Below are 19,310 nucleotides of genomic sequence, written 5' to 3'. Positions count from 1 at the left end.
CCATTTCTTCAAGGTTGTCAAATTTGTTGGCATATAGTTGCTCATAGTAATTTCTTACAATTTTTTGTATTTCTGTGGTGTCTGTTGTCACTTCTCCTCTTTCATTTCTGATTTTATTAATTTGGGTCCTCTCTCTCCTTTTTTTAATGAGTCTGGCTAAAGGTTTGTCAATTTTGTTTATCTTCTCTAAGAACCAACTCTTGGATTCATTGATCTTTTGTATTGTTTTTCTGGTTTCTATTTCATTTATTTCTGCTCTGATCCTTATTATCTCCTTCCTTGTGCTCCCTTTGGGTTTATTTTGCTGTTCTTTTTCCAGATCCCTTAAGTGTGAAGATAAACTGTCAATTAGTGATGTTTCTTGTTTCTTTAGGTAGGCCTGCAGTGCTATGAACTTCCCTCTTAGGACTGCTTTCGCAGCATCCCATAGATTTTGGGTCGTCGTGTTCTCATTCTCATTTGTCTCAAGATATCTTTTGATTTCTTCTTTGATCTGCTGCTTGACCCATTCATTATTTAGCAACATGTTATTCAGCCTCCATGAATTGGTGTATCTTCCTGGTTTTTTTCCCCTGTAGTTCATTTCTAATTTCATAGCACTGTGGTCAGAGAAGACAATTGGTATGATTTCAATTTTCTTAAACTTATCGAGGCTTGTCTTGTGTCCTAACATATGATCTATTTTAGAAAATGTTCCATGAGCACTTGAGAAGAACGTGTATTCTGCAGCATTGGGGTGAAATGCTCTGAAAATATCAATTAAGTCCAACTGCTCCAAAGTATCATTTAAGGCTGTTGTTTCCATATTGATTTTCTGTCTGGAGGACCTGTCCCTTGTTGTCAGAGGTGTGTTGAAGTCCCCTACTATGATAGTGTTGCTGTTGATCTCTGTCTTTATGTCCATCAGTACCTGTTTTATATATTTAGGTGCTCCTATGTTAGGTGCATAGATGTTTACTAGGGTTATGTCCTCTTGTCGGATTGATCCCTTTATTATTATATAGTGCCCATCTTTGTCTTTTAATATTTTTTTCATTTTAAAGTCTATTTTGTCAGATATAAGTATTGCAACTCCAGCTTTTTTTTTGCTTCCATTTGCATGAAATATGTTACTCCAACCCTTCACTTTCAGCCTGTGTGTGTCTTTTGATCTGAAATGAGTCTCTTGTATACAGCATATACAAGGGTCTTGTTTCCTTATCCACTCAGCCACCCTATGTCTCTTGATTGGAGCGTTTAATCCATTTACATTTAAAGTGATTATTGATAGGTACATAGTTATTGCCATTTTTAGATTTGTAGTAAATTGTTTTCATCTTTCTTCTATTTACAGAAGTCCTTTTAGTATTTCTTGCAATGCTGGCTTGGTTGTCATAAATTCTTTCAGTTTGTTCTTTTCTGGGAAGCTCTTTATCTCTCCATCAACTTTAAATGATAGCCTTGCTGGATAAAGCAATCTAGGTTGTAGGCCTTTGTGTTCCATCACTTTGAGTATCTCCTGCCACTCCCTCCTTGCCTTCAATGTTTCTGTAGAAAAGTCATTTGATAGTCTTATGGGAGTTCCCTTGTATGTAACCTTCTGCCTTTCTCTTGCTGCTTTCAAGATTCTCTCTTTGTCTTTAAGCTTTGCCATTTTAACTATAATGTGTCTTGGTGTGGGCCTGTTTGGGTTTATCCTGGTTGGAACTCTCTGCACTTCCTGGGCTTGTATGTTGGTTTCCTTCATCAGGTTAGGGAAGTTTTCGGACATTATTACCTCAAATATGTTCTCAATCCCTTGCTTCTTCTCTTCGCCTTCTGGTATTCCTATGATGCGCATGTTGTTGTGCTTGATGTTATCCCAGAGGTCTCTTAACCCATCTTCATTGTTTTTTATTCTTTTTTCTTTCTGTTGTTCAGTTTGAGTGATCTCTGCTAACTTGTCTTCTAAGTCGCTGATTCGATCCTCTGCTTCATCTAACCTGCTGGTCATTCCTTCAAGTGAGTTCTTAATTTCGGTAATTGTGTTTTTTAGTTCTAGCTGGTTGTTCGTTAAGATTTCTACATCCTTTTTTAGCTCTAACTGGTTGTTCTTTATGATTTCTATATCCTTCTTTATGTCTTCTCTAAGCTCCTTAAACATTCTTATCACCAGTGTTCTGAACTCTGTCTCTGACATGTTGGTTACCTCTGCTTCATTTGGTTCCAGTTGTGGAGGTTTCTTCTGTTCTTTTATTTGGGACATGTTTCTTTGTCTCCCCATTCTGACTGACTCTCTGTGTTTGCTTTGATGTATTAGGAAGATCCCCTAGAGCTCTTAGTTCTTGCTGGGTTATCTTATGTAGTATGTGTCTTTTATATTTGACTTGGACTACTTCGTTCTTCTCTGCATGTGCTCCACAGGAGGCTCGTGTGTTTAGTATATCGTCCTGTTCAAGAAGAACTTTGATTGCTTTTTGCTTGTGAGTAGGTGGGCTTAACTCCTAGGCCGTCTAGTTGTGAAACTTGGCTCTGCTCACCACAGGGTGTTCTGCTGGGTGAGGGTTGGCCACTTAAATGAGGTTTGGCCTCTATGGGCTCTTGTGCCTTCAGAGAATTCCCTCTGGGTGTGTGACTTGTAGGTCAAACTCGGTAGTACTCTGGTTTGGTCCAGAGTTGGCTTCTGGAAAATGTTGAATCTTGTGCCTCTTAAGCTGGGCCCTGGTAGGGCAGTTTCAGCACAAATCAAGTTACCAAGTACAACAACAACAACAACAAAGAAAACAAATCAAGTACATTCACAAATAAAATACAACCGACAATCCCCCCTCAACATAGGCAAAGATATCAAAGCAATAATGACAGAACAAAGCAAATCACTACAAGCAAAAAAAAAAAAAAAAAGGAAGTACCAAGCAAAGCAAAACAGAAAGCAGAACCAGTCTTGGCTTAAGCCCACCAGGTAATCTCCAGGTTGTCCTCTGCTGTGCCAAAGAGTTCCCTGCCTATTGCGCAGGCAGCGCTGGTCACCTGGTGCCCAGAGTGAATTTGGGAGTGTAGATTTAAATGCGAGGGGCTGAGGGGTCTGGATGACAGTTTTCAGAGAGACCATGCAGTTTCTGTCCTTTCCTGCACAAATGCACGCTGAGAGTAGCTCCACCAGCCCTGTGGTCAGTATTCCTGAGTCTTAGGGCCCTCCTTCCATGGGTGACTTGTAGGTCAAACCCGGTAGTACTCTGGTTTGGTCCAGAGTTGGCTTCTGGATATGTTGAATCTTGTGCCTCTTAATCTGGGCCCTGGTAGGGCAGTTTCAGCACAAATAAAGTTACCAAGTACAACAACAACAACAACAACAACAACAAGGAAAACAAATCAAGTACATTCGCATGTAAAATACAACCGACAATCCCCACTCAACATAGGCAAAGATATCAAAGAAATAAAGACAGAACAAAGCAAATCACAACAAGCAAGGAAAAGAAAAAAAAAAGAAGAGAAAGAAAGAAAAAAAAGAAAAAGAAAAGAAAGGAAAAAAGAGAAGAACAAAGCAAAACAACACAAAACAAAACAAAAACAAAAGCAAAAAAACAAAAAAGCAAAACAAAACAAACAAACAAACAAACAAACAAAAAAAAAATCACCAAGCAAAGCAAAACAGAAAGCAGCACCAGTCTTGGCTTAAGCCCACCAGGTAATCTCCGGGTTGTCCTCCGCTGTGCCAGAGTTCCCTGCCTAGTGCACAGGCAGCGCTAGTCACCTGGTGCCCAGAGTGAATTTGGGAGTGTAGATTTAAATGCGAGGGGCTGAGGGATCTGGATGACAGTTTTCAGAGAGACCATGCAGTTTCTGTTCTTTCCTGCACAAATGCACACTGAGAGTAGCTCCACCAGCCCTGTGCCCAGTACTCCTGAGTCTTAGGGCCCTCCTTCCGTGGGTGACTTGTAGGTCAAACCCGGTAGTACTCTGGTTTGGTCCAGAGTTGGCTTCTGGATATGTTGAATCTTGTGCCTCTTAAGCTGGGCCCTGGTAGGGCAGTTTCAGCACAAATAAAGTTAGCAAGTACAACAACAACAACAACAACAAAGAAAACAAATCAAGTACATTCACAAATAAAATACAACCGACAATCCCCACTCTACATAGGCAAAGATATCAAAGAAATAAAGACAGAACAAAGCAAATCACAACAAGCAGAAAAAAGAAAAAAAAAAAAAGAAGAGAAAGAAAGAAAAAAAAATAAAATAAAATAAAAAAATAAAAAATAAAAAATAAAAATAAAAAAATAAATAAAAATAAAGACCACCAAGCAAAGCAAAACAGAAAGCAGCACCAGTCTTGGCTTAAGCCCACCAGGTGATCTCCAGGTTGTCCTCCGCTGTGCCAAAGAGTTCCCTGCCTAGTGCGCAGGCATCACTAGTCACCTGGTGCCCAGAGTGAATTTGGGAGTGTAGATTTAAATGCGAGGGGCTGAGGGGTCTGGATGACAGTTTTCAGAGAGACCATGCAGTTTCTGTCCTTTCCTGCACAAATGCACGCTGAGAGTAGCTCCAACAGCCCTGTGCCCAGTACTCCTGAGTCTTAGGGCCCTCCTTCCAAGGATGAGTGGGAGGGGGCGGGCGGGAGATCTCTAAGCTGCTGAAAGCCGGGAGCTGCGACTGCCGCTTACTGCTGAACTCAGGGATTGCTTCCGCGGTTGCCCTTGCCCCGCCGCAGGCCAGCCAGAAAGGGTGGGGCCTGGGGATGGAGGGGTCTCCTCCCTCCCAGGCCAGCCACTCACACTCCTCCCGCAGGCCTGAAAAGGTGGTGGCTGGGGGTGTGGGAGTCTCCTCTCTCCTCGTCCAGCGAAAATCCCCTCCTCCCAGCCTCTTCCGATGGTCAGAGCCGGCTGCCAATCTTCCCAGCGCCTGAGCGCAGACGCCCCTCTGTAATCTGACACTGTTTCTCAGTTAGGGGTAGTTTGAGTCTCTGGAAGGGCGGGGGGAGGATTCGAAAAGCGTGGTGAGGGGCCCAGGTGTGGCGTCTCAGTTCTTTGTCTGCCCTAGGGCCCACGAGCTGCCCGCCCCGGCGGGAGCAATCAACTGTGGGACGCAGGGAAAGAGCTCACCTCCTGGACCCTATGTTCTCCGCCACACCCTGGGCTCCTGTGGGACTCTAGAGCCCCGGGTGCTGCCCTCCACTTTTTCTGTGAGCACGCTCCTCCCCCCCGCTCGCCCACCTAGTGCACCTCAAAGCAAACCTTCCACGAGCCTCCGTCCGACCTGGGAGCCGCGCAGCAACGCTGCACGGCCTGTGCTCCGCTTCCAGGAGTCTGCGCTCCGTAGTCCCGGCGCCGCCGGCCTCGGCTCCGCGTGGGTGGGGGTGGGGGGGCGCGCTTCCACTTCGCTGTCCCGCCTCCTCCCCTGCTTGTAATCCGCGCACACCTTCAGGCAAATTCCTCCACGAGTCTCCCCGCTGTTCTGCGTGTTCTATATCTCCCTGTGTCTTTAGAGCTGCAGTTTACCGCCAGCCGCCGCCGCCGGCTTGATTCCACCGCGCGACCGCGCGTTTCCTCTCCGCTCCCTTCTTTCTTCCCCTGCTCGCCCAATTTGCGCAGCTTCAAGTAATCCTTACACGAGTCTCTTAGGAGTCTCTTAGCTGTTCTGCGTGATGAGCGAAGAGTTGTTTGATGGGTTATATGTCCCGTTTGTAATAAAATCCGGAGGAGAACTCAGAAAATGTGCCCCGCTGCCGCCATTCCTATGACGTCATCCTGTTCTAAATTTTTTAAACCTGGATGCGCGTGGCAGATCTGCCGCAGATCGCTTCTGGCATCCTAACACTCAACAAGATTATGCCCAAGTGAGATGGCAGGATCCAGTTATTAACCAGTGGCATGGGCCAGACCCAGTCCTAATTTGGGGACGAGGGCATGTTTGTGTTTATTCACAGGACAAAGGAGGTGCGCGGTGGCTGCCTGAGAGGTTGGTGCGGCTTGCTGATGAGCGTCTTCAAGATTCTGCTGGTTGCACAGATCCCTCAGGGTGAGACATACTGGGCATATGTTCCTGACCCTCCCATGCTACACCCCACTGTGTGGAACGGGCCTGAAGTCATTGGTGGGACAAATGACACTAGGCTATTAGGACATCCATTCGCTCCTGCCATCCTACAAGCTGTTGGATTCAATCATAGCGGCTTGGGCTTAGGACTCCTCATATGCTTCACAAAGACTGTCAATGTTACCGGATGTTTCCGTGTGGGCAACCAGACAAGTCACGGAGACAACCAAGGACAGAGTGTCACATTCCATCAGCCAGCAGGATGGAAAAACATCAGGGATAAAAACCCACCTCCACAACAAGCCCATGGTCCTTGCGGTGAGGAGAACAGAAAAAACAACAGATCCATCATTTGGAGACAGTATACCTCCCGGCCCCCAAGACATATTTGGAAACTAGTGGGAGCAGTGGATACAGTGACTATGAGTATGGACGAGGGACAAGGCAAGGTAGAAGGCAATACCACTGCTTGTGTCAAGGCTCCGTATGTGCTTATGATTGGTAATTCTAACATCACCCCTATTGACAGGGTCCAGTTTAATGTATCTTGTATACAGTGTAACCTAAGTAATAGCATCAATTGGTCAAATGACAAAAGTAGAGCTATAGTTCTCCACCGATCATCTTTCATTATGGTACCTGTTAACATTTCAGGTCCTTGGTACTCGGACCTCAGAGGAGAATTCCCCTCCTTTCTAGCTCTGTTCCATTTGCTACTGCCTTTTGTAATAATCTTTGTTGGTGTTCTTCTATTCATGTGTTTTACTCCGTTGCTCAGAAAGATAATACTCAAGGGCTTCATCAATCTCCAAACAAATGTTCATGAGTTGAGATTATCTGCCCAGGTTCACCGTGTCACTGACACCCGTGTATAAAGCCCCTACAATGGGTCGGCAGCCAAAGACGGGTAAGGATTTGGTAAGAATGTACATAACCTAAGACAGGAACCGTTCGCTAGAGGGATGGTCTCCTATGATGGGTAAATGGACATATCTGTACCAACCACCTAAGCCAGGCGCGCGACCCTTGTGTTAATTTTTTATATATATATATATATATATATATATATATATATATATATATATATATATATATAACAAAGAAGGGGGACCTGTGGGAAACCGTGCTGAAGTGCTAGCAGGTGTTGTTTTGTGAAATGTTGAACCTTTGACTTCCTTGAGTGGTTTGTGCTCCCAGCAAGGCAAAACTTGCTACTTTGAGAACACAGAACTAGACAAGGTCAGGAAGTGTGCAGCTGGCCAAAAAACAGGCCCTTGTGTATTACCTTTATTGTAACTACTAGATTGCAGACAGTTCTGTTACTTTTTGATGCCCAGAGTATATAAGCTGCAAAAATAAACTTGGACTGAGGCATTCTACTTAGAACTGCAGCAGTCAACTTAGAACTGCAGCAGTCAACTTAGAACTGCGGCAGTCTACTTAGAATTGCCTGCCCTCCCGATCCCATCTTTGTCTCTCTTCTTTTTTCTCAATCCTCACTCCCCACTTCAGGGAGTGTTCGTCTCATCGGCAGGCACCGACAGGGGAAGACAAATTTGTTTTCCAATATTTGCATAACACTTTTTTTTGTGAATGGCCTGATAGAAAGGGCTTATAACGTGAATAATGTGACAACAACATCACCAGACAGACCGTGTAAAATCAATAACTAAATACCATAGGAAGGGAAAAGACTTTCATGAAACAGTTTTAAGTTATTGTTAATCAACAATATAAAATGTAAATCACATTTTTACACGACTTGAATTGAGGAACTACCAACGTAGCATTATTATTATTTTCCCCCAAAACAGCTCTTTTCTTAAATATTTACTTCAGCACTTTCTATCGTGTTTCCCCGAAAATAAGATGTAGCTGGACCATCAGCTCTAATGCGACCTTTGGAGCAAAAATTAATATAAGACCCGGTCTTATTTTAACATAATATAAGAACGGGTCTTATGTAATATAAAATAATATCAGACCAGGTCTTATACTAATTTTTGCTCCAAAAGACACATTAGAGATGATGGTCCAGCTATGTCTTATTTTCGGGGAAACACGGTATGTTTATTTCTAGGTGAGGAGTGTGTTCAGATGGTGGAAGTAGCTTGAAGTCCAACATGAATAAGGACAACATTTCTGCAGTCTTATTTATACTTTCCATTTATCAAATATATAGAAAGGTGAGAAAATTATACACAAAAAATGTATCAGCAAACTTTAATTCAAAGGATTTCAACTAGAAGGATTTTCTCATTACTGGCAGTTCTCACTAGACTACGTCTCGGAGAAAGCTCAGGTTCCACTGGGGACACCCATGGGATAGCACAGCTTAGGAGTCTGCATCCCTCCTTTAGCTAGGTAGCTCTACACGTCTCTGCTTTGGTTTGTTTTGTGTTAATTGGGGACTACTGAGGAACAGTTTGCTTTTCCTGGATGTCAAATTGTTCTTTTTTTCAATCTAGTTGTGGATTGTACATCTCACTGGCCAATGTGGGACTTGAACCGGTTACCTTGGTGTTATGGGCACCTCGCTCCAACCACTGAGCCAACAGGCTCCCCACCAGCAGCCCAATTCCAAGCTCAACCCATTGCTTCTCACGGGTCTATGTGGGAATCGAACTGTCAACCTTGGTGTTATGAGCACAGTGCTCCAACCACTGGGCCAACCGGCTGCCCACCATGGTTCATCTCCAAGTTCAAGCCATTGTTTTCAATCTAGCGGTGGAGGGCGCAGTTCACTGGCTCATGTGGGAATCGAACCCACAACCTTGTTGTTAAGAACTTGCACTCTAACCAACTGAGGCAACTGGCCACCCTTGGTCTCTGTTTTTATATACCGTGTTTCCCCGAAAATAAGACCTAGCTAGACAATCAGCTCTAATGCATTTTGGAACAAAAATTAATTAAGACCCGGTCTTATTTTACTATGATATAAGACCGCGTATGATATATGATATGATGTGACGTGATGTGACCGGATCTTACATTAATTTTTGTTCCAAAAGACACATTAGAGCTGATTGTCCGGCTAGGTCTTATTTTTGGGTAAACAGAGTCATTAAACAAAAAAAATTTTCTCAAAGAACGGTACTATTCTTTGATAAAAAGAATATTTTTCAGGTCTGAAAGTCACTGATTTAGTGAAAGTCCCTAATTTTGCATAAGAGGCAACCAAGACTCACAGAGATTATATAGGTCACCTGAGGTCACCAAACCAAGGAGCTGCGGGCCAGGAATGGGATAAGTCTCCCTATTGAGGCTAGCCTGCTATGCCAGCTACTACCTCATATTCCGGAAAATTCCATCAATTTCTGAGTACAACTCAAAGAATATGAATATGTAAAACTTTGTCATGTAGCTCAATAATGTTAAAGCATGAGAAACAAAATAGTAGCTTTCTAACTCAAGTATTATCTTTAAAGTCATTAATAAAAATAAAGACAGATTAATATCACAAGTCCTATTAACAGAAGTCAAACACACTCAATTTATAAAGCATAAACATTTCTAAACACAGAAAAGGGAACTTGAAGGAGAAAATCATGAGTTAAAGAAAGCAAACTCAAGTTGAGGAAATTCTTCCTTAAAATGACTTGTCTTTTCCTCAGAATCAAATTTGGCTGACCAATATAAACCAACACAGGTAATATTCATGGTGGGGGTTAAATATAGCGAAATGGGAAACACAAAACAGATTTCTCTTTACCATGTAGTGCACTTGTGTCCAACCTCACATCATCACAACTGCATCATCAGTCTTTCCAGTGTTCCCTAGTGATTTGGGAGACTTATCTCTGGATCTCGACAGAGTGGGGCTTTTCCATCTCTTATTCAGCCCTGCATGATTGGGCAACCCAACGCCTCACAAGGGAACAACGTTGGCCTTGGAATGAGGGCATTGACTTTAACATAAACAATTTTCCAATTTATGAGGAAATACTGAAAACTAAACACCTCTTTCCTACCAAAAAATAATTAAAGGAAAAATGTCCACAAGCATATTCTCTCTCATTGCTCCTGCCTTTACACTCTTTCATCTTCTGATTTCTGTGGTGAAACCACTGAGAACATTTTAATTGTGCATCATGCTTAAGAATTTACAGAAGCGTTGGCCATTCACTTTCTTTTTGTACCCAGTCCTTCCTCCAGGTTCACCTCTTTGAAGGACTTGGACTCCATTTAGCCGAAGGGCTGTCCGAAAATCCTTGGCTTTGTTCTCCTATGATTTATTAAGGGGAAGCTAAATGAAAACACAAGGTTGGAGCTCCATTTAGAACAGGCCTGTGCTATGTTTCTCTGCATTAAGAAGGCCACAGTTGTTAGATGGGTGGGGGGGAGGGGGTTGGAGATGGGGGGAAGGGTGAAGGGATTGGGGGGCGGTTGGTGACCACAGGATGGCCTCAGGGTCTTTTAAGAATTACTTTGGGGAACTTACTCAATAGTGTTTGGGGATTTTGTTGGGTGTCCAATGGACATGTGTCCTGTTTGGGAGACCACCTCAGGGATGCGGTGGATGCTTGGTCATGGCATTGTACACCAGAGACTGGACATTAATGAATGCCAACTATAATTTTATGTGTATAATGTGATGGCTCGGTGTGAGGTCGGGGTGGTGGTGGATGGGGAAAGGGGGGTTCACGTTGTGAGGGATGTAAAAATAAAATAAAACTAAAAAAAAAAAAAGGAGGCCACAAAACACCATCAAAACCACAAACCACCTTGCATTGATCAAAATGGATATTCTTTGGAATGATGTAAACATCATGTCAAGAGAGACAACCCCTTTCTATCTCCACGATATCTACAACTCATCGGGCATCTATAGCCCAAGAAAGGATCTTCTGCTCAACACACTACGATTCCTTAAAAGACCACGCATCTGTAAAAGGGAAGGAGGGTGCACTGGATGTGAAAGGGAGGCAGGATGGAGGAAAGCACAGGGACAGCCCACAGCTGCAGTTCCAGGGGGACAAGGCTGAGCCTGAAGCCCCAGCAAAGGCAGTGGCGGTGGAGGGGACGGGGTGCAGCTCCCACATCACTGCCCAGGGGAGGCTAAGCGGGGCAGCAGCAGCATCCCCCCACCCCTCAACAGATGCAGCAGTGCTGGCACCACCAGGGACCAGTAGCAGCAGCAGAAACAATTCTCCAGTCTCACGACCACACACAGTGCTACCAGTAGACATAGGGAACCAGGTAGCAGCTCAGCGGGCTCAAGAACAGGCCCCCCTCAACCACCCACTTCCCCCACCTGCTTGGTGGTGGTGACCAGAGACCCTGGAGACCTGGATACAGTTGCAACACCCATCTCCCTGGTCACCCAGGCTTGGACTCCCACCCCCACAGCTAAGCCCCCGCCCCTGGACCTCCCATACTCAAGGAGCACCTGTGGGAGAAAACAGAAACTATACTCTTGTACCATCTACTAAAAACAAAAGAAAGACCCCTAATTATATACCTGTTTAATTGTTCAAATCGAAATGTACCTACATAAGAAAGTATTCACTACTTCAAATGGGCCTGTAGAGGAACAAGCCACTCAGCAGCATGAAGAAGCAAGGTGACATGGTTAACACTGAGAGAAGATGACACTTCTCCAGAAACCAAGTCAAAGTTACGGAAGATTGTGATCTCTGTGACCGAGATTTCAAAACAGCAGTCATGCCCTCTGCTCATCACACAGAACAGCTAAGAGACTTGTAGGAGGATGACTTGAAGGTGGGCAAACTGGGCGAGCAGGGGAAGTGGGAAGGGAGACGTGGCCCGCATCCATGGCTGCGGAGGTGCAGGTGGTCCCAGGACAGAACAGAGACCACAGGAGCCAGGAGGTGGGCTCTTTCCCTGTGTCCCACAGCTCATCTCCCTGCCCAGAGAGCAGCATATCCAGAGTTTGAGGCAGTAACCTCACCTGAGACCTCCAGCTGGGCCCTAGGTAGGACAAAGGAAGTAAGCACCATACCTGGGCCCCTCCCCCGACTCTCCCAATCCTACCCCCACCCTTCCAGAGACTCACGCTGGCCCCTGATCTGAGGAGTAGTGTCAGATTACAGAGGACCCATAGTGCTCAGGATCTGGGAGGACCCGGTTTGTAGCTACTGCGACCCAGGGAAGAAGCTGGGAAGTGTGTGACACTGCTGGGCTGAGAGAGAGAAGACTCCTCCATCCCCAGTCCCCACCTTCTCTGACCTGCCCAGGGCAGGGCAATTACAACTGTGGAGACATGCCCAGGGGTTAGCAGTAGGCAGCAGTCGCAGCTCTGGGCTTTCAGCAGCTCAGAAATCTCCCACCACACACGCACACATGCACGCACGCACACACACACGGAAGGAGTGACCTAAGACTCAGGAGACCTGGGCACAGGGCTGGTTGTGTTACTCTCAGTGCGCATATGTGCAGGCAAGAACAGAAACTGCAGTGACTTTGTAGAAACTACCATCCACACCCGATAGCCCCACTCATCTACATCTGCCGTCCCAGGGTCACTCTGGGCACCAGGTGACCGGCTCTGCCTGAACAATACACAGAGGACTCTCTGGTACAGCAGAGGACGGCCTGGAGATTACTTGGTGGGCTTAAGCCAAGACTGGCGCTGCGTTTTTTGTTTTGTTTTGTTTTTGTATCTTTGATATTTTTGCCTGTGTTGAGTGTGGGTTACTGGTTGTTTTCACACGTGAGTGTATTTGGTTTTGACTTTGTTGTTGCTGTTGTGCTTGGTGATTGGCTTTGTTCTGAAATTGCCCTACACCAGGGCCCAGCCCAAGAGTCACAAGATTCAACACCTCCTGACACCAACTCCAGACCCAACCAGAGTATTATTGGGTTTGACCTACAAGTGACACACCCAGAGGGAATTCACTACAGGCACAAGAGCCCATAGAGGCCAAGTCTAATTGGAGTGGTCAACCCTCACGCAGCAGATCATCCACCGAGGGCAGAGCTAAGTCTCACAACTAGGCGGCCTAGGATCAACCCCACCTACTGACCAGACAAAAGCAATGAAAGTTCAACTTTACACAGGACAATATACACAACACCAGGGTCACCTTTGGAGCACACGCACAGGAGAATAGGGAAGTGGTGCAAGTCAGATATAAAGGACACACACTACATAAGATAACCCAGCAAAGACCGAGAATCCTAGGGGATCTACCTAATACATCGAAGCAAACACGGAGAGTCAACCAGAATGGGGAAACAAAGAAACATGTCCCAAATAAAAGAACAGAAGAAACCTCCAGAATTGGAACCAAATGAAATAGAAGTAACCAACCTATCAGAGACAGAGTTCAGAACACTGAGGATAAGAATGTTTAAAGAGCTTAGTGACGACATAAAGAAGGATAGAGAAATCATAATGAACAACCAGTTAGAACTAAAGAATACAGCAAGTGAAATAAAGCACACGCTTGAAGGAATTACCAGTGGGTTAGATGAGTCAGAGAATCGAATCAGCGACTCAGAAGACAAGTTAACAGTGAACACACAAGCGGAACAAAAATAAATCCACGCCTATATGGCCATTTAATCTACGACAATGGAAGCAAGAATTTACAGTGAGGTAAAGACAGTCTTTTCAATAAATGGTGCTGGGAAACCTGGACAGACACATGCAAAAAGATGAAGCTGGACCACCTCCTTACACCATATACAAGAATAAATTGAAAATGGGTCAAAAACTTAAATGTAACATCTGATACCATAAAACTCCTAGAAGACAATATAGGAAGCAACTTTACATATATGACCCGGAGTAAGATTTTTACTGATACATCATCCCCTTGGGCTAGGGAAGTAACAGAAAAAATAAACATATGGGATTACATCAAACTAAACATTTTTTTCACAGTAAAGGAAATCATCATTACAACAAAAAAGGGTCCTACTGAATGGGAGAAGATATCTGCCATTGATATATCCAAACTTTATTAAAAAACTCACTCAACTCAGCTCCGAAAAAACAATCAAACCAATTAAAAAATGGGCAGAGGACATGAAGAGACATTTTTCTAAAGAGGACATACAGATGGCAAACAGACATATGAAGAAATGCTCAACCTCACTAACCATCAGAGAAATGCAAATAAAAACCACATTGAGATACCACCTCACCCCAGTCAAAATGGTTATCATCAATAGATCAACAAACAACAAGCGCTGGTGAGGATGTGGAGAAAAGGGAACCCTTGTGCACTGTTGGTGGGACTGCAGATTGCTGCAGCCACTATGGAAAACAGTATGGAGGTATCTCAAAAATCTGAGAATGGAACTACCTTATGACCCAGCAATTCCACTCCTAGGCATCGATCCGGAGAAATCCAAAACTCTAATTCAAAAAAATGTATGCACCCCTATGTTTATTGCAGCTCTATACACAATAGCCAAGATATGGAAACAATCAAAATGCCCATCGGTAGAGGACTGGATTAAGAAACTGTGGTACATTTATACAATGGAGTATTACGCAGCCATAAAGAAGAAGGAAATCTTACCATTTGCAACAATATGGATGGACCTAGAGGACATTATGTTAAGTGAAATAAGTCAGACAGAGAAAGACAAATACCTTATGATCTCACTTATATGTGGAATCTAAAGAAAACAATAAATGAGTGAACTAATCAGAAACAGTCTCAGAGACACAGAGGAAAAACTGAAGGTTGCTAGATGGGAGGGGGGTGGGGATAAGGGGGAAGGTGAGGGGATTACAAAGCACAATCGATAACCCCAAGATTGCCATGGGGATACGAAAGTCAATTTGGTGAATGTAATCAATAATGTAAAGATTTTGTAGGGTATCTGATTACACTTGTCTCTTAGGGAGAGCACCTCAGAGATGATGTAGATGCCTGACAACTGCACTGTACACCTGAAGCTGAAGCTGAACAATAATGAATGTTAATGTTAACTACAATTGTTATACACACACACACATATATATGTATGTATATATATGTTTACAAGAAGTAGAGTACAGCCTGAGGGATAGAGGCAGTGGAAATGTAATGGCTGTATGTGATGTCAGAGGGGTCGTTGATGAGGGGAGAGGGGTCATCATTATGTGAGGCATACAAATTATAAATGTGTAACTATTACATTGTTTTGTACACCTGAAACTAATAATAAAAAAGAGTTAAAAATAGTAATACTCATTCACTGAAAAAGAAGAAGACACCCAGAACTAGTTTCTGCACAGTAAAACAAACAAACAAACAAAAATAGCACTTCTTGATGACTTTCAGGCACATATATAACACCTGTCAATCAGCAATCTGGCCCTCAGCTTAAAATAACCCAGTTCAACACAGTTGAGTGGTGGCCAAAGAGAAACAGGGCTGAGCTATTTTCAGCTGTAGCCCCAGCAAGAAGCTGAGTATATTATATACTATATTATATAAAATACTATATGTCAATAGTCAAAAGACATACAGTATTTACTTCTAGGGCCAAAGATTAGCACGAACCAGGGAAAGCTTGTTCACCTGAAACTAACGACATACATTATACTTCACTTAATTTTTCAAATACAAAGGAGATAACAGACTCTCTGCCACATATTATATACTCCCCCATGAAAGAATTATTATTTCATTATCCTTTTTATGCCTACTGCTGCCTAGAGAAAAAAAATCAAACTCACTTAAAGCCCTCCTCAATTTGACCTCCACTAACCGTTTTAAACTAATTTTCTATATTGTATGCTGCATATAAATTAGACCAATTGTTCCGAGCAGATGATTTGTGCTTTCCTTCCTGTATTCTCCACGTTGCTTAAATGTAATAAACATTTTGGAGGGTAAAACAAAACAAAGTAACAGCATGAAGAATGTCACTGAGATATAACAACACTCACAAGGCAGTTCAATGAGTTCAGGAGTAAAATTAATGACCCGGAGGAGAACTTTATCAAAGAGATGGAAACTATGAAACAGAACCGAACAGAACTCCTGCTGGTCAAGAACTCAAGAATGAGTATTTTTAACAACCACGTCACACGAAGAAAACGAGTTGTGATTTAAAGACTCCCTAGCACTGCCACCTTACTCATCAATTACCCAAATGCTGTCAAGACATATAGACATAAGTGAACTTCATTTTAAAAATTCAATTATTTGCTTAATGTCCCTATTTAGAATATGTACAACTGTGAAGCAACTCATTTTAAAACACTGAAATAGATAGTGCTATGAATAAAATAAAAATTAAGGATATACTCTCTTGTTAGAAGATAACATTAACCATAAAAACAGAGACTAATCTTTCTGCAGTATTATAAGTTTGCCGAATTAATAAAAAGGATTATATCTGTTTCATTTAATAATAAACATCCATTTGTGGTTAGGTGTTTGGCCAGCCATCATTCACTTACACTTAGGGGAAGAAAAACTGGGATGCACAAAACTTTAAAATTTTTATGAATCATCTCCAACTAAAACCAATTAAGAAGCCAAAGCATCTCAAAGCATACCATTGGTTATTAGGCAATGATATTTAACATCTGTAATAAAATTTAAAGGCAAATTTCCAAGCATTTTAAATGTATCACTTTTGTTACATTTATTAAATAATAATAAATAACTCAACACATGAGAGCTCTAGGGACTTAAAAAAAGACTGTAAAATTTCTATCTCCTTTCTATGCATATTAGCACACATATTATGCCTTTTACTTCGTGTGCATTAGTCAATGAAACAACTCAAAATTTCATCAACGACAAACAAAGAAACAAAAACTCATAGACACAGACAACACTTAGTGGGTGAGGGGGGAGAGAGAGAGGTAGAAGAGGGAAAAGGGGGTCAAATACATGGCGATGGAAGGAGAACTGACTCGGGATGGTGAACACACAGTGAAATATATACAAGATGTATTATGGAAATGTACACTTGAAACCCATATGATTTCACTAACCAATATCACCCCAATGAATATATAAGACAAAAAAAAACAATATTATATCAAAGAAATAAAAAAGAAAGAAATCTGAAACGCAAGGGAAAGAAGCTAATATAACTAACCTTGGGACAGTAATACCCCATGATGTCATTTGAAGCCCGTGCGGTTGACTTAGGAATCACCAAATTTTCTCTTGGAGCAGGATTTCCACTGAGGAGTAACTCAGTATTCAAACTCCCAACACATGGTGGCTCAAGGACTCCCCTCCTAAGAGCAGTGCTGAGAAACTCCTTGGGCTGTTCCTTTGCCTGAAGATCGGTTCTAGCCTCTGCCAGTCTTTCATTAGCACTGTGAAGATTGTAAGACACAAAGCTTTGAATGTTATTTTTCCTGAATGACTTGCATTTTTTTCAAGCTGCCATAATAAATAGTAAAAGGAATTTCCCATTAAACAGCATTTTAACATTGAAAATGCGTCAGGGCAGACCTACCATGCACAAGGATAGGTTTCAAATTACCCTAAAGAAGCACATATGTTTCTATGGGGATGCCAGACTAAGAAGAAATTCAAAGTAGGGAGGGGAGGAAACGGGCTATCAGTGACATCCACGGCTTCACAGATAATACTTGCTGCCTTCTGCAATGGCTGAACCAATAATATTCTTGAGGATTGCCATGAGACATACATAGCAAACGAGTTTAGAATTTTTTAAAAATCCCACCAAGATATTTTCAAGCCTTTGCAGTCACCGCCCTTGGGTAACGCCCTCATTACCATGAGGACTGAGGTGTCATGGAGAACAACAGCCTCTGGGGGAGAAGGAGGGAGCCTGGTGGGTGACCCTACTGAACTGAAACCGCTCAGCAGGCCTGTAGCTTATAATATAACACTGTGGCCAAGGCGCTGGGCGTGGGCTCTGCGCTTCCTGTCTTCCACACACCCCCTCAGGCTCACCACCTTATCTTTTTAGCCACTTCTTGGGTTATACTACCCTCACCCCTACGTTGTTAATCCTCTGCTATATTTCACATGTATGCCTTTGTGGACATCAGAAAGACTAGAAAGAAGAGCTTGTCTGAAAGCGACCTCTAGAGATAATAACACAGAGCACAATGGAGACAGTACATGTACCAAGTGCCAGAACATGCGGAGTACTTAACCCTTTGGGTTTAAGTTGTTATCTTATAATAAATAGTTACCTCACTAAAAACTATTTAGGGGAATTCTGACAAGAAATTTTATAATAAATAGCGTTGTCTAAATCATAAAGCTTCAAAAACACTTTGCTTAAAGACTGGTAGATCAGATTAACTGTATGAAAACCGCGAGAAGGAAAAATACAATCATGTAAAACCAAAAATGGAGAGAGATGCAAATGTCCTGAACTAACTAACATTTTAAAAGTAATTTATTCACTAACATCATTTTCCAAAATTATACTATTTAGTAAGCTTTCATTTCCTATCAATCTCGGGAATCTGCCTGGATAAAAATTGTACTTTAGAGGCAAATTAATGAGCTCGATTGATTTTCTCTGAATTTGTTTGGACTTACTTGTTTAGTTTGTTTTCCAATAATGTGATAAGTTTTAATTCCTCTAGGTAGAGGTGTTTACATTCTTCCAATTCTATTTTACGAGAAGTTTCCACTTTGGAGAGTTCAGATTCCAGACGTTTAATTCTGAGTTCCATGTCACTTAGGGAAGCGCCATCATGGTCATTTAATGGGTGTACGTTTTTTTGAGATGCTGCTTGTTCCTAAAGCCAACAGAAAGGATACATTTTAAAAATAATTATAAACTGAATAATTACAGTCTATTTGTATTCTTTAGTTTTAAGTCAATGATTTGGACGGCAATTTAAATGTAAAAAAAGCTGAAGTTTAAAATATTTATCATCAATACACAATGAAATAAATCTGAATCAGGAAAATATTTTGAATCATCTCATCTAACTATTCCAATAAGAGAATCAATTTTAAATTTTAAAAATTGAACAATATGACTTAATAATCTAAGAATATGGTGCATTTTATTTTCTTTATTTCCTAATAGTCTCGTTTTATATCAATTGGTCTTAAAAATCAAAAGATTTTTCAGAAAGAACAAATCTCAAACATCAACTGAGTGACAATAATGATGGGAACTGAAATATTAAAAAGGAGAAGCAAATACCACCTTTGTTCCAGAAATCTAAAAAAAATAAAATAAAAACAACTGCCATTAAGGGGAGTAGAAGAATCACATACACTATGCATATGGAAAACGTAATTTGCAGCAAAATGAATTAAGGCGTGTTAAAAATTAATGAATTAACCTGTAAAAATAGATTTAAAAATTTTTTTCTACTACATCCTGTCTTGCTCAGTCTTCAATATCCCAGAATTTACTGTGTTCTGCTTCACTCTTTTCTACCAC

General features: G+C 42.2%; 1 protein-coding gene across 2 annotated transcripts in view; it reads right to left on the bottom strand.

Annotated features, from left to right (window-relative positions):
• LOC308502942 (ankyrin repeat domain-containing protein 26-like) overlaps positions 1-19,310 on the bottom strand; it is a 104,521-nt gene that overhangs the window by 40,347 nt on the left and 44,864 nt on the right. For both annotated transcript variants that reach the window (XM_081080739.1, XM_081080738.1), the window contains 2 exons: positions 18,449-18,651; positions 17,016-17,241 (listed from right to left, as the gene is read on the bottom strand). In XM_081080739.1, coding sequence (XP_080936865.1) covers positions 17,016-17,241; positions 18,449-18,651 — 429 coding nt within the window. The remainder of the gene's footprint in view (positions 1-17,015; positions 17,242-18,448; positions 18,652-19,310) is intronic.

This window comes from Rhinolophus hipposideros (assembly GCF_964194185.1).
Source record: "Rhinolophus hipposideros genome assembly, contig: SUPER_9_unloc_1, whole genome shotgun sequence".
Lineage (NCBI taxonomy): Eukaryota > Metazoa > Chordata > Mammalia > Chiroptera > Rhinolophidae > Rhinolophus > Rhinolophus hipposideros.
The sequence above is the reverse complement of the archived record's forward strand: the minus strand, read 5'-3'. Positions and strand labels throughout refer to the sequence as shown.